Genomic DNA, 24801 nt, shown 5'->3' with positions numbered 1-24801 from the left:
CCGGTGCGAGCCGGACTCTGTCTTTTTTCCAACCCCTGGGATATAGTGGAGACAGAAACACGCCACTGTGCAAATATCCTTGTCCTGCCCTGTGGCAACCCCTGACCACCGTGGCAGCTCAGTGACACGTGACAGAAGACCTTCTCCAAATTCTGCCAGAACTGACCTGCCCCTCCCAGGGCTGCGGGAAATGGAGTTAAAGGGGTGCTGGAAGGGTCCTCCGCCATGAGCCCTGCGTGTGTGGCAAAACAAACACAGCAGAGAAACGCAGTGCTGCAGCTCTTATAGGACGGCCGGCGAGAGCAAATGGCCAAGGTCAGGAGAGAAGCGCCAGCGAGTGGCAGGGACCCTGTGGGCAGCCTCATAGCAGGGCAGGAAGTGTTTCCTGCAGCAGCTCCAGGCGGGATTTCTGATGGACTGCAACCCCACCAAGAGGTGTCGGTTTCAACCACAGCCTGTAACAACCTACGTGGCCAAGCGACGTTGCACACGGTATTTTCCCCTGTATTTTTACCATGAGAATTTTCAAGGATACATAAAAAAATGGAAGGAATTTTACAGTGAAAACTCATATACCCAATACCTAGATTCTGCTGTTAACCTCTCCTCGCTGGAACACGTGTCTCGCCATTCTTCTGTCTACCGAGGGAGCCACTTAATTTTTTGATACATGTCACCGTGAGTAAGTGGCATGCGAGCACATTCACCCCAGCACTTGGGCACACGTCCCTAGAGTCCAGGATTTGCTTATGGTTCACACACAAGGGATTTTTGACATAAAACAGGAAAACACAGGGTTTCGGGGAAGGGCGGGGGGGATGAAAGGGTGGAGCACAGAAGAGTTTCAGGACAACGACAAAGCCCTTTGAGATGCTATAATGCTGTACACATGTCCCTTACACATTTGTCCAAACTTTGCAACCTACGACACCAGGAGTGCGCCCAAGCGTAAGCTCTGCGTTTCCGGTGGTAAGGGTGTGCCAACGTAGATTCAGTAGTCGTGACGCATGCCCCACTCTGGCGGGGGACATTGCTAATGGGGGACCTGCACGTGGGGGGGGGTGGCAGGTGGATATGGAAATCTCTGAACCTTCCATTCAATTTCGCTGTGAACCCAAAACTGCTCTAAAAAATAAGTCTCTTGTAAAAAATTAAATAAATACTAAAAAGGGAAATGAAACATCCGACGCGGGACGGACTATGTAGTAAGCACACCCCAGGGGCTGGCCTCGGCTTGCTCACGTGTCGGGTTGCCTGCCCAGCATCTTCCCGTTCCTCCTGTTGCAGAACCCCACGTTTCCTTTGGATCAATGGTCCAGCTCTTCTCAAAGCCCGTGTGGTTTGGGAATCGCTGACTGCTTCCCTTGGCTCCATCCCTGGACCCATGAACACCATTTTTGGTCGGCTACAGAAATCCAGCTCTGAGTCCGGGGCGCATTGGTGAGGCTGGTCCGGTGAGGGCCTCCCTCTCCCAGGACTGCTCATCTTGCATCTTTTTATGATGCTGTAAGAACGTGCTTAAGAATGCTGCTCCTCCAAAGCAAAGCAGGGCCCCCTGACGGAGAGGGCCACGGACTCTTTGCTCCTGGATCCAGCCAGGCCTGACGCCCAGCAAACGTCTGTACTTTTCAGTTACGGGGAGTCCATACAGTCCTTCTAAGAAATCAAGCGGGTTTGAGGGTTTTCTCTCCATTTCGATAAAGAGTCCTGACGAACATACACGGTTACTAGAGAGGAACCGGGATTCGCCCCCATGTCTGGGTTCAAGGTCTCAGATGTTAACAGTTACGCTAACATACCCCGCATTTAGGTCCTAAACTGAGGGTTCAGAGAGGAAGGAAGCTTACCCTGCCCACGAGGTGATCGGAAGCCAGGAAGGGCAGGTCACAGGTAACCCCTGAGGGTGACACAAGGTGGTCAGTGGTGTGGAAGAGGGGTGCCTGGGTCAGGGAGGTGTGGGGGGACGTGCAGGGTAGGAAAGGCTTGGAGGATGAGGTGACCCTTAAGAGGAGTCTCAAAAAATGAGGAGAAAGCAGAGGACAAGGTACATTCTTCCGGGAGGTAGGGGAGCAGCGTTGGTCATCAGAGAGGTCCTAGGGTGCTCTACGCCCCACGTCAGCAGCCCCCCCATTCGGGACAATCTCAGTCATCATTGCTGTGTGTCTGTCGATCAGTCTCTGTCTGTGTGTCCATCGACCTCGTCTCTCTGAGTCTCTCTCTGCATCTCCGTCTCCTTTCTTCTCTCTCTCTCTCTCCCCCTCCCTCCTTCCCCTCCCCCCTCCCCTCTCCCCTCTCCCCCTTCCCCCCCACCCCTGCATGCACTCACTCTCCTAACTGCTGGGAGGCTGTCCACTCCAGCATCAATACCGCCCTGGTCCAAGCCACCATCACTTGTCGCATGTCCAACGTGACAGTCTCATAACTTGTCTTCCCACCGCCATTCTTGCCTCCCTCCCTCCATCCATCCTCCACCTCTCAGACGAAGCAAATGTTTTCAATGCAAATCCAATCAAGGCACTCCCTGCCTAAAACCAGGGATAAAGACCAACCTCGTCACCGCAGCCTACAAGGCCCTTCTCACTCTCCAACTGCATCCGTCTCCGTGTACCCCCACTCACTGCACCCCAGCTTCCCTGGTGTCCTGGTTCTTCAGAGTCCTTCTCCCTCCAGCCCAGGACCTTTGCACTTGCTTTTTCCTCTCCCTGGGATGCTGCCCTCACTCCCAGACTCCTTCTCCTTCATCTAATTAACCTTTACTCATCTGTCACCTCTTATCTCAGGTTCAAATCTCACTTCCTCAGAGAAGACTTCCTGTTTGCCCAACCACATTAGGTATCACTGGTACACATTTTCCCGTTCTTTTGACTCTTTCTTTATAGCACGGATCCAGGTTTATACCCATATCTGTCTCAGAGGGATTGATTCCTGCCCGCCTCCTGCCCTTAAGATCCAGGAAAGAAGAGGCCGTATCAACGTTTGAAAACAGCTGTACACGTGGCCCGCAGCGCGTGGCTAGCACCCACTTCCACTTGTTAGACCCCACCACTCCCCTGTTGCATCCCCAACCCCGAGCAAAGTGTTAGTTGTTATAGTTACAATGGACATGACGTTTGAGCAGCTGTTTTTCTTAAAGAATTATTGCTTCAGCCCGCTTCCTCTATCAAGAGGGAAGAAATGGAAGCTGGACCAAGACAGCCAGGTGTTTCCAAGAAAATGGGAGACAGCCTATTTCCTTACGGAAGAGAAGAATGCTAACAGTTCGGCCACATCTGTGGTTCTGAGCTGTGCAGGGTTACAGGCACGTGAGCTTGCAATCCCCTCTCCTACTGTCCTCCACATATTTCGATGATATGTTGTTTTAATTTATTCATTGGCGAGGTATTTCTGGACACCTACCTGGTACTGTTCTTGGCCCTGGGGACACAGCAGAGGACAAGATGGATGTCACAGGAAGCCCACAATACACTGTGTGACAGTTTTCTGTTGTGTACCTGTCCTTTCAGTAGACTAACCTCCCCCCGTGGTTACAGCACAGTCTGGAGCCAGACTACCTTGGGTCTAATCCCAGGCAGGTGGCCTTAGGCAAATTACCAAACTTCTCTGGGCCTCAGTTTTCTTACCTGTGAAATGGGCCTGATGACTGTACCTTCCTACCAGTGTCAGCATGAGGATAAAACGAGCTAAGACATAGCTCTCTCATAATAACATCCCAATAAATGTTAACTCTTATTACCCGACTCTGTACTCTAAGCAGCACGGGCTTCGTGGGTGTATGACCTGCGCAGTCACACAGAGCCCCACCCCACGCCTAGAAGGGCTCAACACGTGCTTTACTGCCTTTCTGTTGCTGTCCTGAAATTCTTCATTTTTGAACAAGGGGACCTGCATTTCCGTTTTTGCCTCAGGCTGCATAACTATGTGGCTAGTCCTGATCAACACACATGAAATGGCCAGCAAAAGCCTGTTGAAACAACGAATAAATGAATGAATTGAGCCAACCAGAGGTGTGCGCGCCAGCACGCCACTGCTGTACAGACCCAGTCAAGTTAGTCAGCCCTGAAGCAAAATTAAACAGACTTTGTCGTTGGCTCATCCTGCTCCTCCCCTGGGACCACACACCTGTCCTAAGACCTTAAAGTTCTTCTCACCCAAGCCATCCATCTCCCGGGAAACTCAGACCTTAACAGACTGTCACGGTTCACTGTGCAGCCAGCGGAGAACCCAGTGCAATTCCCCACCCCCAGACCACAGCCATTGCCCCTGCTGGCATCCCTGGGACAAGGCATTCCTGGTTTCCTTCATGCCCATTTTACAGATGGGGAAATGGAGGCCGAGGAACAATGAGCTCTGGCAAGATTCCCCGTGCAGCCTGGTAACTCTGTCCAGCCAAGTTTCTAGTTTTATACAGAGTCTCTAACTAGAGCCACACAAGTCTTTTCTAGAGTGGCCAGTCATATAGGACAATTACATGCAACATTTGCGACGGTGCCTGGCCCACCCTAATGACATCCCATGTTCTGACACTCTGGCTAAGATCAGGACAGCTCATTTCCCTGAGTCCCACATGCCCTGCTCACTGGGTGCCAGGGCCCTTCCTCCTTCAATGTTTCTTGAGAGTCCACAACAGGCCGACTCTGCATAGAAGCCAGCGCCACCACCGCGAACAAAACAGACAAAAGAGCCCAACACAGACAAGAAATAAATACACAGTATATGGTGTGATGCTCAGCACGCTGGAAAAAAAAGCAAGCAGTGGAGGGCAAGGGGAAGTGAGCATTCAGGAGGGGAGCAGTGGAGATTTCAATTTTAAATAGGATTGTCAGGGCAAGCCTCCACGAGAAGGAAACATACAAAGAAGACCCGAAAAAGGTGAAGAAGCAGGTTAATGAAGCGTTCTAGGGAAAAAGCACGCGGAGCAGAGGGAACAGCCAGTGCAAATGCCCTGAGGCATTAACCGTGGTCCCCAGGGTAGGTAGCGAGCTCTCTGAATGAACTGGGGAGCTGTGTCAAATCCCGTACACACAGTCCCCAGGTCCGTCCAGTTGCCGACAGACAGATCCAATCGACAGGGTTTTGAACCATTATTTATTGAGCCTCTCCCATGGCACTGCTTTCTGTATCAACGCTGTGGGGGTTTTGTTTTTGTTTTTGTTTGGGGTAGTCACATGTAAACAACAGTTCACAACAAAATATCAGGACCTAACTTGGCTCGAGCTATCAGACCGGCACTCACTGGGCCCACAGGACTTTCATCTGTCCCTTTCCGGGCCACAGCCTCGCTGGTTGCCACAGACCCAGGCAGGCCCAGCAGACCCCTCTCTCATGCAGAATGCCTGGCCCTGGATGCGTTGGAGTTTGCCAGCCTGGGGGAGCCCCTTACAATACTGGACACACGTCCCTGGCTCTGCATGAGGGCCAGGGGTCCACTCCATCTTGGAAGAGGATGGGGAAGCCCAGACAGTTCCTTCCCCACAGGAATGGATGGCATAGGGGTGGGGGCTTTAAGGGGAGCAGAGGTGGGTCTTAGCCCGTCTGAGCTCATGCCCTTTCCTGTATTGGCGGCTGCTACGCCTGCCCTGGGAATGCCTCTGCTTCCTCCGTGTTTTTTGCAGAATCTTTCATTCTCTCTCTCTCTCTCTCTCTCTCTCTCTCTCTCTCTCTCTCTCTCTCTCTCTCTCTCACACACACACACACACTGTCTTGAGCCCCAGACAGACTTCTCTCCCTTCCCAATTCCGTTGTGGCCCCCAGAAGAGCTGCCCAGGGAACTCTCCATCTACCTACCCTGAGAAGGGGGTGCCCCTTCACCCCCACTCTCCAATATAACCTAGATCCCACCTGCTTTACCTGTCCTAGCCTTTACACAGCCTTCAAACACTAGACCGCCCCCCAGATGACTCCCACGTGGGTCTGCATGCATGTTGGGGTCGTCCTGTGGGTGTGGCCATGGTGCATATTGATGAGGACGCCCTGCGGTTTCACGTGTCTGGGTGTGGGCTGAGAGGGCCTGAGTGTGAGTGTGTGGACATGCCCGCATGCCTGGGTATTGTGTGCCTCAGGGTAAGTGTAGGTGAGTGTGTCTGAGTGGCTCAACATCTTTATTCCTGACAGAAGGACTCCCTGTGGCTGGCTTCTCTCATCCACCCTGCATCCCCTTCAAAGGCACTCCAGCTCAGGGACAGTCCCCCCGGCCTCCCCCAGAGTCCTTATAAGCACTCAGACGCAGGCTCACTTCCTTTCAAGCTCAGCTCCTCTGGTCCAGGAGGCCAACAACCCTTGAGCGTCCTCGCTCCAACAGCCCCCCATTCCCCCATGCCCTGGGTGGAGACCCCGCTACAGCGATGGACTGGAAGCGCTGGCGAGGGGAAGGGAGGTGGCTGGGAGGACAGCCGAGAAGGCAACCTGAGGACACGCTGCAGGGGCAGGTCCCACCCACACCATGCCCCTCCCACGCAGGTGGAGATGGGGGTAGGCTCTCACCCTGGTCTTCCTCTGGGGTTCCCAGGTCAAACTCCTCCTCTCCAGAAACTGTAGCCGAGAGAGGCAGCTGGGACCCCCTCCTCCCGTGCATCCCACCCACCACGTCCAGGCGGTTGCTGATTGGCTGCGGGGAACTGCGTCCCAGCCCCCCGGCTCCGAGGCGGGAGCCGAGCGGGTCCAAGGTGGGAGGCGCACACGCGGGCTCCGGGAGCCCCTCCCGAGTCCCTGTACCCTGCGGAAGGGCTGAGGCGGGACTCCAGGCAGGCAGGTGCGGACGGAGCAGAGGGGACCACGGCCAAGGGTGGAAGCAAGTCCTGCAGGGAGAGAGGCTCTGCTGCTCCAGCTGCTGCCTCCGCCGCTGCCACCAGCGAGCCGGCGTCCAGAGGGGGGCCGGCAGGCCGGCGCGGAGACGGGGAGCGAGGGGCGCGCTCATGGAGCACACGCACGCCCACCTCGCAGCCAACAGCTCGCTGTCCTGGTCCCCCTGCGGCTTGGGCTTCGTGCCCGTGATCTACTACAGCCTCTTGCTGTGCCTCGGTTTACCAGGTGAGGAGCGAGGGGGCGAGGGACGGTAAGCCAGGAGCCCCAAGTACGCAGCGCTCCTGTCCAGGACCGCCAGGCCCACCCACCTTCTCGGTGAGATCCCTGGTGCCCCTTCTGAAAAAGTTTAAGCCTAAAGGGCAACTGCGGACATTTCCAGATTGGGGGGAAAGGAAGTTGCTGTGGCCTTGGGGGCAGGGGGCTGGGGCGGGGGGGGGGGGGGGGGGGAGGACAGTGTGTGTTTCCTGTGTGTTTCATGCGTGTGCGCGGCAGGCGATGGGCAGCGTGTGTGGGGCGGTATGCGTGTGTGCGTGGATTCGAGGGTGCTGGTGAGTATTTGTGTGCGCATCTGAAGGGTTGCGTGTCCTCGAGGGTCCAGGGAGGGCTGTGTGTGCGACTTGACTGCACGACCCGACAGCTTGCTGGGGGCTCCACTCCTCGCACCGCCCCCATGTCCACTCCAGCCTGGGTACGCCTCTGCCCCTCTGCTGTCCCCACCTGACCCGAGATGAAGCCGGAGACCCTGATGCTGGGCAGTCCTTTGCTGGGGAGGGGTGTCCCTGGGATGGAGCAAGGGCTGTGCCCCAGTTGCAACCCCTAAGCAGGAATGGGGCTCCAGGCCAGCTAAGAAGAGTGTGGGGGGGTGGTGGCTCTGGGACATGCCCTGGCCAGGGTAAGGGCGCAGAGATACACAGGCAGGCTGCTGAGGCCACCACCTCAGGGGGTCACAGTCTCCTTGAGGACAAGCCTCCCCTCCCCTCCCCGGCTTTGCTTCCTGGTCCTCCCACCCCGGGCAGCTCACGGCTGCCGCAGATGTCTGGCTGGTCCCGTATCTTCACGTCCTCTCCACAGTGTGGCTGAGACTTGTGCTAATTCCTGAAGAGAGCTGAGCTGCTGGGGGAGAGCGGGAGGGCGCTTGCCCTGTGAGAGGGGAGAGGGGTTTCCTGGGGCTCCAGCTTCAGATGGCCCTTTTCTCCACATAGCCCCTGAGACAGGTCTCTGTGGCAGAAAGATTCCTTAAAGGTCTTTCGCAGGCAGATGAGAGAGGGGACCAAAGGGAACAGAGAGGGAGAAATCCAGTGTGCAGCCTGGAATTCTAGCATCATCATCTTCAGAACCCTGGGACCTTGGGAGCTGGGTTTCTGACAGCCTTGCTGAGATTTCCTTTCTACAACATTCAACATGGTAGCCAGCGTCCCCGATGAGCTAGTTTAAATAAACCTCTCGCCAAACTAGGCAGGTACAGAAAGCATAAGTTTACTAATGCTGCCCCCCCCAGCCCCCCGCCGACCGCCACCGCCATGAGCGATGAGGCTTTTATTACTAACTAATTGCTCTGGCTGCCCTGGGAGGGATCCTCAGCCTCTGATTTGCCCTGCTGGGCAGCAGCACGTATCCGTGTCCCGTAATTACCTCGAGCAGGAATTGCTTTCGGTCCAGTTTGCACCTCCCCGTCCACCCTCCCGAGCCTCTCCCAGGGCGCTCTTTCAGGGAGTGAGTTTTTCAGAAGGTTGGTTATTGGTGACACTTGCTGAACAGGAGAAGGGACAGGCCCCCTCTCCCCTGCAGCCCTCACATGATAATGTACCTATTCTGCCCCTACACCCTCCATCTCCTCTGCTGACTCAAGTAGCCACTCTCTCAGGCTTTCCTTCTGAAAACGCCTTAAGGACAGAGACGAAAGACAGGGAGAGACAGATCCTGCACGAGTCCACGGCGGGGACATGCGGATAGGAGGATAAGGAAAGTACAGACCCTCAAACGCCTCGAGGTACAAGTTGAGGCACTTCACACCTTCACCGCCTAACTCCTGGGCCAGCCCGGGCCTTGTCGACTCACAACATTGGCACCGACTGAATGCCAGGCAGGGTGCTAAGCGTGGGCTCGTCAGGGCTGAGCCTGGGACTTGGAGATTTATGGAGACGGGGGGTGGGGGGGGAGGGGATATGGACTAGGATTAGAAAGTGGAGGGCATGGACGTGCTCACACACTCAACGAAGCATTAGGACCAGTTACTGTGTGCCAACTGCCCAGAAGGTGCCAAAGAGACTCAGAGCCCCCTCAGGTGCTGTCCCTGAGTTCAAGCAGCTCACAGGTATAAGCTTAGGATTCTAGAGGCAGCGACACACGCAGACGGACCCGGCATTATGGAAAAGAGGAAGTCAGGCTTGTACGAAGGTCACGGGCTGACAACCGTTGGTTTTGTTAATAGCTTGCAAGGTGGTTCAGAGGTGAAATCCTTGTCATTTCGTAAAACCATAAAGGAAGGCAAGTCTGTCCTGCTGACTAAACATGCAGGCTGTAGAGTGAAGCAGACCTCAGTGTTACTTTGGGGGCCTTTTTGTATCTCTATGCCTCCGTGTCCACATCTGTAAAATGGGTTTTCTGGGAGTGGCCGCTCCTTGGAATCGTGGTAAGGGACGAAGTTGATGGAGATGAGGGTTCCACTCCGTGCCTGGCACTTCGCACACCGCTTGCTGTTGTGCTGTTGCAGCCGTGCTGATCGGGGAGCTGATTTGGTTGTGGGGTGGCGCACAGGCCCACCAACAGCCAGAGAAGGGATGGGAGGCACGCAGAGAAAAGCTCTGAGCTCAGCACTCACTCTGGTGCTGAGCTCACTACCGTGTTGCCCTCCCCTCCCAACCACAGGCCACCAGCAATTAGTAAACCCTCATTACCCGGCCGCTGCCGGGGAGGCGCAGCTATGCTGGGTGTGAAGTAACAGACCACAGGGCCCCATAATCTTGCTGAAAACTGAGATTTTAATTGAATCACTTTTCCTGGCAGTACACTCACTCTAATTCCAAATTCTTGCCATGGTGGTCGGAGCTGTGGGTGGGAACTGAGGAAGGGAGGGAGAGTGGCTGAGTGTTTGGCAGTGGAGGAGCCAGTGACTAGGAGAAAGTGTGGCTGTTTCTCACCACCTTCAATCTCTAGAGTGAGAGGAAGAGCTTGGGAAAGGCCACGTGGTTGTCCCCTGCCTCTAGGAATTGCCCCAATCAGACTAAGTGAACTGGTCTGGTGTGGGATAAGGGGGTGCTGACGTGAGGTATGGACAGAATTAGGAATTCCTAACCTCTCTGTTCCCCAAGTTTCTCCCCCTGCAAAACCGGGGAACGGGGAAGGTACTGCCCACACAGGGAGTTATATTAAATAAGAAAATCTATGTCCAAATCGCTGAACACATGCCTGGACTGAGAAAAGCACTTATTACTCAGTGCCTTCTCCGTGCCAGATGTTTTTCTCTATTAAGTGCTTATATTATTGCAGTTAACCCCACCACATCCCTAGGACCCTGAACCCATTTTACAGATGAGCAAACTGAGTCAGAGAAGTGCCGCATCTTGTCTAACCGGCATGCAAACACCCCCTCATTCCATTGCATCACACCCTTCGTTACTGCAGGGAAGTTCTCTGAACTAACCGCAGTCCTTCATGCGACGTGCTCAGCGGCGAAACTGGAATCCCAGTTGCTCCTAGAACTCCACGTCTTTTTTCCTCCTGCTTTTTAAGGAAGCAGGATGTTTCTAAGCAAGATGTTTTCTAAGCCAGCAGAGCCAGCAAGGTAGACTTGGGGACACTGATTGGACTAGCTGGGAAAAGACAGAGCAGAGGAAAAGATGAGCCCGAAGGTCTGGGGGAAGAGTGTGAAAGGGAGGAGAGTGAGCCCGCTAGATAAGGATGGAGCAGCACGAAATTAAACTGATTTCGAAAGCTATTTTTTAAATTTTACCAGAAGGGACCAGGGAGGTTAAGGGAGACGAGGCAAGGAAGACGACAGCCTAAAACCAACAGCTCGGCACCCAGCACATGGGAGCGTTTCTACGATTGCCAAGCAAGGGTGATAATACCTGCTTCTGCAGGTTGGTGCAAGGTGAAAAGAGATGACTAGTCTCAGCCGGACAGGTAGTAAGTGCTTTGACACACAGTAGTTACTGGTGCTGTTAACCAGAGGTGGGAAAATGGTCACCAGTAAGCTGGACTGAGCCCTCCAGACGTGTTATCTTTCCCTTTCAAATCTCTTTAGAGAAAATGTCGGAAACAGGTTAAGAGTTACAAAGTCTGGAGCTGGACCTCTGGGATTTGAGTCCTGGCTTTGCTGCTTAGGAGTTGTGTGACTATTAGCAAGTGACTTGACACTGTGCCTCAGTTTCCCCATCCGTAAAGCATGGATCATGATAATTATGGTCCATACTTCCTAAGGCTGCCGGGAAGATTCAACGGGTTGAGAACCTAACACAATGCTGGCACACAGTAAGCACTCTATAAGTTGTTTTATTGTCATTTAAAAAATTAGGAAAATCCAGGAAAAACTGCCAACGTGTTTTACGACACCAGCTACACCAGCTTACCCTAATATCAAAACCAGACAAAGACATTACAAAAAAACTACAGACCAGTATTCCCCATGAACATTGACATAAAAATCCTCAACAAAATATTAGCAAATCTAATCCAGGAATATATAAGAAGGGTAATACATCAAGACCAAGTTGGGTTTATCCCAGGAATGAAAGGCTGGTTCAACATTTCAAAATCATTCAGTATGATTCACCTTATTAACAGAGTAAAGAAGGAAATCCAAATGATCATCTCAATAGATGCAGAAAAAGTACTTGACAAAATTCAACATCCATTCATGATAAAAAACTTATCAAACTAGGAACAGAGACAGAACATCTTTAATAAAGGGCATCTATAAATAACTGACAGCTAATATCACATTTAATGATGGAAGATAGAATGCTTCCCCCTAAGTTCTGAAACAAGGCAAAGGTGTCTCTTCTCATCACTCTGAGTCACCATTGTACTGGAAGTTCTAGCCAGTGCAATAAGGCAAGAAAAAAAAAATAAAAGGTATATAGAAAGGAAAAAATAAAATTGTTTCTCTTCACAGATGCTATTTTCTTTGTAGAAAATTCACAAAATCTCCACCAAAACAAGCTCCTAAGAACCAATAAGTTAGTTCAGCCTGTGTGCACACTGTTAATATGCAAAAACCCTTCTGTATTTCTAGATATCAGCAATGAATAGTTTGAAATTAAAAATTGGGATTCTTAAAAAAAAAATGACTTCCAAGTGCCCTTGAAAAACCAGAAGAATGGACAACATTAGTTTAGGCTCAGATCCCCAGCAGGTAGTAATTGGCTGGAGCTGAGAAATAGGCTGTATTTATTTACTTATTTGCAGCTGTGTATGTGTATGTGCATTAAATCGGTGATGACATACTAGTCAAAAACCTAAAAATATTAATAGGTACACACTGTAATTTCAAATCTCTCTTTTGTCACTCTCTCCAAAATTAGCACGTTATACACACTGTCCTCCATCTTGCTGTGTTTTACTTACATGTTAGTCATCCACAGCAGTACCTACGAAGTTTTCCATTAATGAAGCTGCATAGTATTCCATTGTTTGCCTGTACCCTAATTCATGTAATAGTTGCCCCTCTCCAAAGCACACACGGGCTCCAATTTGAAACCATCCCTACGTGGTGCACCTCCTTCTCCCCTGTAACCTGTCTGGCCCCTCCTTATGCACATTTGGCCTTAAGATCCCTTTTATCTTAGGTAGAGAAAGAGCACTGCACAAGGAGCCCTGGATTCCAGGCTTGGCTCTGAAACTACCTCACTGGGTGACCTTGGACAAATCATTCTCGATGAGTCTGTCAAAGGCCCAGGAGAGCCAGGCTCTGCTTGTGTAGTTCAGTTGGAGACGTGGCCATAAATAGGACACAGGCCAGTGAAGTCGTCATCCTGGACTGGTCTTGGGCTGGAGTCCAAACCAGTAGCTTTGTAAGCCTCACCCTTGCACTTTCTGTAATGATCCCCTATGTGGTTTCTGCTTTATTAATTTGAGTGTAAAATGCATTGCATTGGAACGGAATGAACATGGATTTGAAACCTACATCTTGCTCTTGTGTGCTGTGTGATCTCAGATATGATACTCCACCTCTCTGAACCCCCGTTTTCCTTTGCAAGAAAGCGGGCGGTCAAGTTCAGCAGTTAAGCAGACTGCCTGCGTCTGAATCCCGGCTCCCCTACTTCCGAGTTTGTGACCTTGGACAAATTTCTCACCCTCTCTGAGCCTCAGCCTCCTCATCGATGAGATGGGATCATCATCCTACCGATCTCAGAGGGTTGTTTTTTTGAGGATTAAATGAAATTGTAAAAATGCTTATCCCCATTCTCGGCACGTGTTTGCTCTCATATAGAGCAAGAGTTCGATAAATGTTATTAACCTTCCGTGCCCTGCATGGCTGCTGTGGAGATTTGAGATAAAACATGCAAAGGCTGAGACATGCTACAGGCCCGTGCACACTGGAAGCACCCAACAAATAGTAGGTGGAACTGCTTCTATGGGCCAACAAGTCAACCTTTATATGGAGGTCTTTTCCATACACGCACAATTGCACTCAAAGGGCGCCCACCAGAAATGAAAATCCATGCCCTGGGAAACGAGGAGAGAAAGAGCCGATGGATTAAGCAATCCATCCCATCACAAGCCTAGGGAACTTGTGCCCCTAAGAGAGTTGCCAGTGGTTCAGGGAAACCTGCAGAAATAACACCAGTCCAGAACGTGAGATGGTCTGCAGCTAAAGCTGGGAGAGACGGATCAGTACCACGAGAGAGACAGCCTGATGCTGCAGCCGGGTCAGAGACAGAAGGGGCGGGGAGGTGGACACAGATCCAGCCAGTGAACGAAGCTCCCTGTGGATCAGACACGAGTGGGCGACACTGACAGAGGTGCCAGCCCTGCAGAGGGCACCACAAAATGCTGGGGGCGGCGGAGGGCAGGTGTCTTGAATTCAAATACCTGCAAAGGCCACTCAGACAGTGTAAAGGAACGGACAGGCCCAGTCTTAAGAAATACCTCACCTACCCAAAGAATCAGGCTCCCAGCTGTTTTTCTGAAAACTTGTGGCCCTTTTGCTCTCATTTTCCCTCCGTGATTGAGACCTGTGTTCTACAAACACTGCACCCTCCTCTTAATAATCGCCGGTACTTATGTAGCCCTGACCACGTGCCAGGGAGTCTTCAAAGCACTTTACATGCATTAACTCATTTAATTCTCACGACAACCCTCTGAGGCATGTATCATTATTATGCCCATTTTTCAGATGAGAATGTTGAGACACTTACCCAAGGTCACGTAGTTTAAGAAATGACAGAACAATATTCGGTACTGCTGTCCAGCTATATCAGAAGCAAATGGCGGCACACACTCAATGACAGCTGACAACCGACACTCAGGCTGGGTCAGGGGTTGGAGGCGACAGATGACGGAAGAACGGGGACTGAGGGAGTTAGCTTTCCAGCCAAAGGCCCAGTGTTGCCAAATTGTTCAAAAGAATCTAGAACTCCAGATTTTTATATGAAATGTTCCAATGTTTCAATGTTGGCAACTAATTCAAAAATCGTAAAAACACTATGCAAGCCAGCACAGCGTGAGCCAAATCAAACATATCTGCAGGCTTGCTATGGCCCGCCAGGCTGACAATTCACAAACTCCAGAGTGGGCAAAGCTTTAACCACCACGAGGAAACACCAAGGGGGTCACCGGGTGGAGAATAAAAACAAGATGCTAGAGGGAGGAACAAAAAAAACAGAGATGGAGACTCAGAGCAGTAGGTGGCTACCTAGGAACAGAACACCGACTCAGGAAACTGGGGATCTGGCATGAACTGGAAGGAAAGTTCCAAGGAGTACCACAGATTGCATGCTGACAATGTACTTGGAACACAGACCCACCACGCTTGGGAAAGGGACGAGCCCCCCGAAACTGGCAGCATGGTACATTAGGATATAGGCTCAGTGGTCCCCAGAGTTTGATTCAAATTCCAGCCTTGTGGCTTCCTAGTGGTGGGGCTCTGGCAAGTTGTTCAAACGACTCCGAGCCTCAGTGTTCCTGTCTGCAAAATGGGTGTAACAGTGCCTTCCTCACAGTGTTTATGGTGTGGACAAAATGGGACAATGTGTGGCTGGCACAGTGCCTGCCTCTCCGTGGCTGCTGTTTTCTGATGAGTCTAAACAGCCCCATTTCACAAAATGAAACCGTGACCTTACCCAAAGTCACAGGGCTCGGAATGGCAGAGTCTGAACTAGAACTCAGTTTTTCCAACGCTTACTTGGTTTGCTTTTCACAAAATCACGCCGCTGGTCTCTTAAGAGGAAGCAAAGTGATAGAAAATCCAGGAGAAAGAGGCTGTGGAATTTGGGAGCTCAGAGTCATCATCTAACTTTTGAGGGGTTTTGTTATTCCTATTGTTGTTTTATGTATGATTATTTTAGGTCGGACAAGACTGCATGCCGCATTCAATCCCTTTTCAGTCTTCTTCACCGTTCTGATTCCATCAAGAGGAAAGTCTCCCTGGGTGCTAGTGTGTCTTTCACACCTTTTCACGCATGCTAAATCTCCCTTAACAGACACAGAGTAGGCCTAGGACTGATACTTTGGCAGGCAGCAGAGTGACATTTAATGTCTAGCTAGAATTTAGTGTCACTCTTGTATTGTCACCCTATTTATCTGTAAGGCTACCTTCTGTTTATGACACGGAGGCAGAGCTGTGATACATCCAGGCTGGGCAGTCTGGGAGCCACCAGATAGGCCAACTGTGGAACCAAGTCTCGGGTCATTTCAATCCATTTATTAGGTTGGTGCAAAAGTAACTGCGGTTTAAAAGGTTAAAAATTGCAACAACCAAAAATGCAATTACTTTTGCAATTACTAATACAATTAGAATCTGCTACTCAGTTCCGTTTTTGGAAAATAACTGACTCCTCAGACCAACCTGGGTACGTGAAATCTATTCCTTCAACTGTACACTTTATGACATCTAGTCAGAGATCAAGGATTGCCAGTGAAAATTTAGCACCCGTAGGGAGAGATGTTGGAAGTGAAAAATACACACCCGCCTTTGGAAATTTAGCATGAATGAAAAATTAACTATCATATTATTAATTTATATTGATTAACATTTTGGATGAACATGGTAAAATGAAATATATTCTTAGAATTTATTTCACCTGTTTCTTATTTTTTTTAATGTGGCTGCTAGAAAAATTGAGATTGCTTACGTGACTCACATTACTTTTATATCGGACAGCAGTATTATATAAAGTATAAATTCTAGGGAAAAAGTTAAATCACTTTAAAACAAGATGTTAGGTAAATAATAGTACAGGGAATGCAAGAATACAGCAAACATCATAATGTTGGTGGGCCAGTCACTAAAATCTGAGGAACACTGGTCTCAATGAAGAAACTGAGGCCCAGAGAGGGCACGAAAGTTCCCCAAGGTTACACAGCCAATCAGGGGTGACCGTGACCCCAAATCTTCCAGATTCCAAATCCAGTGTATTTTGGCCATCCCAGCAGGTCAAAATCCATCCCTACAAGGAAATGGATCCCTGCCATCTCCATCCCTAAAAGGAAAATGTAAGGAAGGTAGGGTCCGGGTGTGCTGAGCACACGGCCACCTCGACTCTCAATGGGATTCAAAGACAGGGAACTTCTCTGATGACCAGGATCTTTGCTTTTCTATAACATGGCAACAGAAAGAATGACTTGGGTTTTTCCTGAGGAAAGGCCGTGACCAGCTGAACTACACTGAGAGGATACTGGGTCTTGGAACCCAAATATATGTTTTCATTTTGCCCGACGGCAAAGAAGGATGAGAGGAGAAACCAGAGAGACCAATTAGACAACTGCATCTGCATTCACTGATTCATTTATTCACCCACCCATCCATCCATCCATCCATCCATCCATCCATCCATGTGCCCAGCATTGCCAAATACCAGACACTATGCTAAGCATGTGGCAAACCTAAAAAGACCCACGCTCTGCCTTTGTGCTCATGTGTGTGTGCACGTGTACACGTGGGGAAGACCAGCCTGATCAGAAACCCAAATAAACATCAACAGTCACCCGTGAAGAGATTGCCAGGGAGAGACCTGGTGATAGGAGAGCTTTGCACAGGGGCACACGCCCAGACGGGGAGGCCAAGGAAAGGTCCCTCGGGAGGAATGATGGAAACCTGAAGTCTGAGGAAGGAAGAATGGAAGGAAATGGGTGAAGGGAGCAGACAATGGTCCTGAGGCAGGAGGGGACCTGGTGAATGCACATCAGGACAGAAAGAGGGCAGAGTCTGCAGTGCCAAAACGCGGGGTGGGGGCGGGTAGAGACCAGGGTGTGAGACGCAAGCAGGGGGAGACAGGAAGCCAGAACTTGACAAAAACCATGAACTGGACCCTGAGCTCGGACCACACGCGCTACAGCGAGGGACTGATGTACTGACCCGCGATTTCTTTTCTTTCCCCTCATTTGCTAGAATGTGTGGCGGTCAGTGGAGCTGGGGGATTTGCTTTTCTGCCACGGATATTTCTTATCGTTTTCAGTTTAAACGCAGAGCAAACTATCAGCCACCTCGGAGGGACTCCACACAAACACACACACACAAACACACACACACACACACACACACACACACCCCGCAGTCAACGGCACACAATGGCCTGCAGATGCTGTTCTGGCTGCAGCCCTTTGCTTTCAGCATTCCTGGCCTCACCACCACAGTTCAGCGCCACATCGCTGCTGACGAGAACCTTCGTCTGCCTCTTAAAGGAAAAGCAGCAGCTTCCCTGGAAGGCGGTGGAGCCAAGCAGTGGTCGCAGAGAGACCCCAGGTGCACCCTGTGCCCTGAGGAGGGCGGGGCGGGCAGTCCTTAAAGGACCCACAGGGCCCACGCTCTGGACCCTCCCAGATCACGGCTCCCACATCATGTCCCCTCCCCACACCCAGAAAAGAACTCCTCTCCGCCCCGCCAGGGGGCATCAGGAACGAAACACGCGTTAGGAACGAAGCACACCGGGTGCAGCTCTGCTGTAATAGTTGCGAGGTCTTGGGCACGTCATTCCCCCTTTCTGGGCCTCAGCTTCCTCATCGAGATGGAGGTGATGATACCAAGTTTATTCACGTCACACACAGACAGTCGTCCCCCCTTTATCCGCACTTTCCCTTCTCACGGTTTCGGATACCCGCAGTCAACCGTGGGCCAAATATTCAATGGGCCATTCCCAAAATAAACAAGGCACAGGTTTTTAATTGCGGCCATTCTGAGAAGCGTGATGAAATCTCCCGCCATCCCCGCTCTGTCTCACCCGGGACGTGACGCGTCCCTCTGTCCTGCGTCTCCACGCTGTACACGCTCCCCGCCCGTGGGTCACTTGGCGGCCCTCTCGGTTATCAGATGCCTGCCGGGGTATCGCAGTGCTCGTGTTCAGGGACCCCTTGTTTTACTTACTAACGCCCCATTCACACAACTTTGATTCCAGTATATTGTGATGCTAGTTCTGTGTATTCGCGTTGTTCATCTCTTATTGTGCTTAATTTATAAATTAAACTTTATCATAGGGATGTATGTGTAGGAAAAAATACAGAGTGTATAGGGTTCGGGACTGTCTATGGTTTCGGGCATCCACGGGGGTCTTGGAATGCATCTCCCGCGGATAAGGGGGGATTTCTGTATCCAGAGCCCCTGTAGGCACGGCGTGTGGCGGGGCTTGGAGAACAAAGAACGCAGAGAGGTCCCTGCTTAGACCCACAGTCCACCAGGGCCACCAACCGCAAACAAGTAAACAAACGCACAGACCACTTTAGATACTGAAGCGTGCTATCGGGATAACAAAACATGGGAAGGCGGCAGGAGACAGGGTGGCCAGCAGATGTCTGAGCTGAGACTGGAATAATGCGAAAGAGCTGGCCGTGGAGGGCGTGCCAGGCCGAGGGACCAGCAGGGAGAAGCCTGGAGGGGGGAATGAGCTGGCACAAAGGCAGACCTGTGTGGTGGGCACACACAGTGAGCAAGAGGGAGGCTGGCAGGCGATGAGGGGGAGAGGTCAGCTGGACTGTGTGGGCCTCTTGGACCACAGTGAGGAATCTGGGTTTTCACAGTCGGCCTCCCCGTCTGCGGGTTCCGTCTCTGCAGATTCAATCAACTGTGGATCGAAAGGACGAACACAAAAATTTCCAGAAAGTTGATCCCCACGCCGTGGAGTATAACAAGTGTCCACAAAGTATTGACATTGTATTCGGTATTGTAAGTCATCGAGAGATGACTGAAAGTCTACGGGAGGACGTGCGTAGGTTACATGCAAACAAGACACCATTTTATATATGGGACTCGAGCATCCGAGGATGTGGTATCCGCCGGGGGTCCTGGCACCAATGCCCTTAAAAACACCGCGGGACAACTGCACGCTAAGTGCTGCAATAAGACACACGAGCCTTTGAAGCCAATGACAGGATCTAACCGGACTTTGGCGAAGGTCTGTCTGGCTGCTGTGGAAGGAAGAGATGGAAGGTGGTGAGCGGGAAGCAGCTGGGAGGGTGAGAAGGCGGCTGCTCTGGGGGCCTCTGGCTCTGGCAGGAGAGGGAACAATACCGTGCGGTGCCTGGCACAAGATGAGAGTGAGGGTCAAACGTCATGTTCACAGCCTCTGACACCCATTCCTGCCCCATCCACCGTGACCTTGGCCTCCAAGGAAAACAGACACAGTGAGAGAAGCCAGCCGACTAATGGTGTCCTCAGACACCAGGACGTCTGTACCCGCCTCGCCGGGGGCCGTGGACAGCGTCCGCAGCACAACAGAGAGCCGCCGTCTTGGCCGTGGCGGTGGGCAAGTCCGGCTCATGACCCAGCCGTCAGCTGCAAGAGTCCTGAACAGAGAGAACGCAAAAGCCTGGACGAAAAGGAAAGGGTCCCCTTCGGCACTGCCATTTGACAACTGAACAGGACTGCATTCAGGCCGGAATGCTGAGGGATGTGGTCACAGTTCTGGTGACCCGATTCCAGCAGGAAGAAGGGAGGACTGCCCTTGAGAGTGAGTGCAGAGTCCAAGGGCATCTTGAAAACGGGCAGAGAGAGCTCGTGGGAGAGGGAAGAGAAGGTGCTTGCATCTTCTCCGAGCAGACCTTCTGGACAGACCAGGGGGGCTCTGGGAAATGAGACAGAGCACTAGGTGCTTCCCCCCAAATGCTGGCCAGATGCCTGCTGGTCAACACGCTCCCCAACCACCTTCACTCAACTTCCTGAAGAGCCTTGAACTTGGAAGGAAGGAAGGAAGGAAGGATATGTGCATGCATGCATGTATGTATGTATGGAAGGGAGGATGGATGGGTGATGGAAGGAAGGAAGGAAGGATTCTGGATGGATAGATGGAGGATGGATGGAAAGATGGATGGATGTATGGATAAACAGATGACTGCCTTCTTAATCCATGAATGTAATTTCCATACTAACAAGGAAGAGACTGAAGACAGGAGCTTGATCATAACTGTCTTCTTTATCATCACCGTCATTTTCCCACCACCACCACCGCCACCATTTATTGAGCACTTACTCTGAGCCGAGCACTAGATCAAACCCATCGTCCATGCTGCCTCATTTCACCTTCACAGCAATGCCTGGGAGGTGGCACCTCTATCATCCCCATTTGGCAGATGGGAACGGAGGCTCTGAGAAGTAAAGTGACCTGCCCAAGGTAATTCAGCGACTGGCCAACAGAGCTGAGACGTGATGAGCCTGTGCGTCACCACTGTGCTCTGTGTTTGCCGTTGGGTCTGCTGCTGACAGTGGTATGCAGAGCATTGGAAAAAACAAATACTGCGTGTGCAGACCTCTGGTCAGACTGCCAGCCTGGTCTTTGCAGACGCTTTGGGGGACTAGCCTCCTGACTATGGACTCTCCCAGCGTCCCCACTGCCCTCTCTCCGAGCACACGGTTTGATTACTTAAAATTATTTGTAAGCAAGGACAGACAGGTGAATTCCCTCTCTACCCCACACCTCACCTACAAAAGGAAAACTGAGGTGCCTCTTTTTTCTTTTTTTTTGAAAGTAGGAGGTTATGATAAAAACAGTTCCCCTGAACACTCTGTCATCTTCCAAATCCTTCCGAGGTTTTTCAGGCAAATGCCCAGAATCCCAAGTTCCAGGTCAGGTGGTGTTTACTGACCACCTGTTACGGGCCAGGCTGTATTCCTAATGCTTAAAAGGCACCATCAATAATATCCATTAATATTAATGAAGTGTTGGCCAATAAGCAAAGCAAATTCAAATTTACAAAGGGCTTTCTCATCCATCATGAAACTGAAGCTCAGCAGAGTGCGATCGCTTTCCAAGTTACTACTTGGAAGGCAAGGCTGAAAACCGAAGCTGCATCCTCAGACCTCAAAGCCAGAGCTCCGTGTCCCACTAAATATACAGAGCCGTCGAAGGCTGGAATGACCCCCAAGATGGAGCCACGCCCCTGCATCCTGCTAGGACTTTCCATTATTCAGGACACTGTCCAGTGGGAGAATGAAAATAAACTACTGTAATGTGAAGGATGAAGTGTGATCTTCTAGAAGGGAGCCCCAGACCACGGGACAAAGAGGAAGGCACCACCCCAATTCCTGGGTTGGGGAGCAGTGCTGGGAATGCAGTAGGGGCTAGCAGGGCAGACTTTTTGCCCCTACTGTCTGGCTCACCTCCTCCTTTCAGGGACCCCGTATGCAGTGCGTGTTTCTACGTCATACACATGCACTGAACACGTCCTACGCTCCTGAACTTTGGTCAAGGACTGGGGATGAGAGAGAGACGAGTGAACTTAACCCATGCTTTCAAGACATGGACTGTCCAGTGGGCAAAACACATAAATTGAAAATCGTTAGGTTGCACCATGTGAAATTGTCAATATTGGCCCATTTGTTTACCTTTTTAAAAGACCACTTTATATGGTTCAACCTTGGACCCCATAGTGCAGTAATTCGCTGCTCTGAAGAATAGCTCAGGATGACGTGGGAGCCCCAAACCAGGGGCCAAAGGCTGTGTTCGTGCCTCCTCCATCACCATATCCCCCCAGTGGCAGTTTCCATGGCTGAAAGTGGGATAGCACGATTGATGGTAGAAACTAAACTAATAGTCGTTTACCATAAGTATAACTAACGCTAGTTGAGTTCCTACTGCCTGTTGGGCACTGTTTCGAGTACTTCTAATCCCGTAAAGTAGGTGCTATTCTTACCCCACTCTACAGATGAGGAAACTGAGGCACATGGTAAGTTGTGAAGTGGCTCCAGGTCACGCAGCTGGTGCCACGGCAAAGCCAATCTTCGGCCCCAGACATTAGGACCTGGAGCCTGTGTCCCATCTGCTCAGCCGTACTTCTGCTCCGGACACTTCTTTGGTTCTAAGACCACCCAGGTGCCTTCCAAAATAGTCACACCTCTTATTTTAGTTTCCTACCTTATCATTTGGGCTAAACCGCAGGTTTGGATTATTTATTTAGTAGCATTATTTAAAATCAGTTCAATTAGTTTACCAATGGTATTTTATGAAGCTGAGGAAAATGGATTGAATTTTCGAGCAAACGCAGAGAGTTTCAGGAACAGAGGGGCGGGGGGGAGGGGCCAAGGCAGGGCTAAGAAGTCCCTGCAGTAACCCAGGTGTGACATGGTGACGTCTAGACGTGGGTGCTGCACCAAACAAATTTACCAAGTGCCCACTATGTGTCAGGTACTGTGCTAGCTAGCAACTAAGAATGTGGCCCAAAACAAGATGGACACAGATCCCCTCTTCCAGAGCTCCCCGTGTCAGGATGACCAAGGAAAGAGAAGAGACCGGGTGCAGCTAAGAGGTAATTATATAAAGTATTAGCTGGACGCGGTCTTATGGGTGGGCAACAAAAAATGACTGCAAGTCTCAAAGCCTGGCAATGTGATTGATAATGACCAAGAAATTGACTGAATGTGTATTCGCTTCTGAAATCTATGACAATCTATTCATCTGAGAAAAGCAGACGAGAGCAATGAAATTAGAATTTTTCCTTTATGAATGCTTTTGAGCGTGCGGATTCCAGAGAAATTAGCCAATATTTTAATTTTCTGCTATCTCGCTCCGATACGAATCAGGCCACCTCTGATAATTAACATGGGTCTAAACGCTTTTGTAGTTTGCAAAGCCGCTTCCCAGGCATGCACTGTCTCCTTGAGCCCCCACAACAACCTTGGGAGTTTGCAAAGCAATTTCACTGAGGTTATCACACTGGATTCTTGAATTCTCATGCCTCATTTCCCCGCGGCCCACATGCCAGCGAAGCCTGTCATTTTACTGTTCTGCAAACACAGCATGCTTTCACACTTCCTTGACTTTGCACTTGTGGTTCCCTCGGCCGAGAAAGAAGCCCATCCCTTCCTTGTGCAACCAAGGAGTACCCTATTCGTTCCAGGAAATGCTGGGCAGGCAGGGAAAAGCCTTTGTTCCCTGGGGCAGCGAGGAAGGTCCAGGCAGCTCGGACCCAGCAGATGCACCCAATGATGGCACCCACATAAGGGGTAGACCAGCAGGCCAAGAGCCACAAGTTCTGTCCTGCAGCTGACTTAGTGTCATTCAGTGGCAGAAATGGCCCCAAGGCCTTCTGCCTTCTTCAACAGTGGAGCAGTGAACACTTTGCAGCTCGACTGACCTGAGGTCAAGTCCAGCCTTTGTGACTTACTAGCTGTGTAACCTTGGGCAAGTGTCTCAAGCTAATCCTAAATTTCCTCCTCTGCAAAAAGGATCTAATAATACCCACCTTTCACGTAAGGGAAGGAGCAGCGACTATTAAGTGTAAAACACGTGTCAAGATTTCTAGCACATCATAAGAGATTTCTACATGGAAGCTCTTGTTTCCGTTATTGAGGCCACTTCCTTCACAGCAGAAAAAGGTATAGAATCCGTTATCATCGTCACCATTACTGCTACAATGGCTGTGATTATTTGCATTCGCCCTGATTGCTAAAGAGGAAACAAATCCACTTTCTGCTCCTACGGACACTTTCTCTGCCGTCTCTTGGAAATGATAACGGAGGCGGTTTGTTTTATCACAGACAGCGGCACAGCAAAGCGTGAGAGGCATCCACCGGCATCACGGTGGCTGGACAGGCTCATTCATGAAGGACAGACGACGTGGATACAGGGAGAGGGAACTGAATAGGCGAAGGCCCAGAGGCTGGAGACACAATGAATTACTGCGGGAGTTTCAGGTACAGTGGGTCCTCTTTGCTGGGACAGACGGTAGGCAGGAGTGAAATGCAATGGAGAGGGGAGCAGAGGCCCCAAATCCCGTAGTGTCTGCTCTGCAGCCCACACTCTGAGCACTTTCTGTGCATTAACTTATTGAGTACGCACAATCAGCCCCATCTGACAGAGGAGCATGTGGAGGCCCAGAGAAGCCAGGTAACTTGCCCAAGGTCACACAGCAAGTACGCATCAGATCTGGATCCAATGCTCGTGCTCATTACTACCACACCAGGAAGGCACTGCTGCTTTTACTGTGTGACATTCAGGCAGCTGTCCCGAAGCCAGCAAAGAAACAGACCCTCCAGAGTCACGAGGAAGCAAGCCACACCCAGCTTGGGTCCAGTGGGAGCTGCCCTCTGTCTGCCCCCTCCCAGCGTACAGAGGTTGGTTTTGAGAAGTTCCCAAACAGAAAATCATTTCCATATAATTATGCCTCCTTGACCTACATGTCATTCGGCTGTGTGCACGAGCTGGAGGCACAAAAAACAATTTCTCCAGCCAGAGAAAATTGCTTCCCGAGGTCCCCAGGTAATTAGGCATTGTCTTCTGGGCATGGCCTGTTCCCTGTCCACCCACTTCAATGCCACATCTGCTGGGAGAGTGGCAGTCCCACGGTGGAACAGAACGTCCACCAGACCTTGGAGAGCATGCAGCCGGTAACGTGCCTGAGAGAATTCTCCAG

The 24801-nt window shown here is 51.0% G+C and overlaps 1 protein-coding gene across 1 annotated transcript in view; it reads left to right on the top strand.

The window, feature by feature from the left end:
- Positions 1 to 6776: 6776 nt before the first annotated feature.
- The window catches only part of GPR139 (G protein-coupled receptor 139), a 30279-nt gene continuing 12254 nt past the window's right edge, over positions 6777 to 24801 (top strand). Inside the window, exon 1 of the mRNA XM_033101854.1 lies at positions 6777 to 7026. Within this exon, the coding sequence (XP_032957745.1) occupies positions 6912 to 7026 (115 nt within the window). The 5' untranslated portion in view covers positions 6777 to 6911. The remainder of the gene's footprint in view (positions 7027 to 24801) is intronic.

Source organism: Rhinolophus ferrumequinum (genome assembly GCF_004115265.2).
Source record: "Rhinolophus ferrumequinum isolate MPI-CBG mRhiFer1 chromosome 15 unlocalized genomic scaffold, mRhiFer1_v1.p scaffold_54_arrow_ctg1_1, whole genome shotgun sequence".
In the NCBI taxonomy this organism is placed as follows: Eukaryota; Metazoa; Chordata; class Mammalia; order Chiroptera; family Rhinolophidae; genus Rhinolophus; species Rhinolophus ferrumequinum.
The sequence above is the reverse complement of the archived record's forward strand: the minus strand, read 5'-3'. Positions and strand labels throughout refer to the sequence as shown.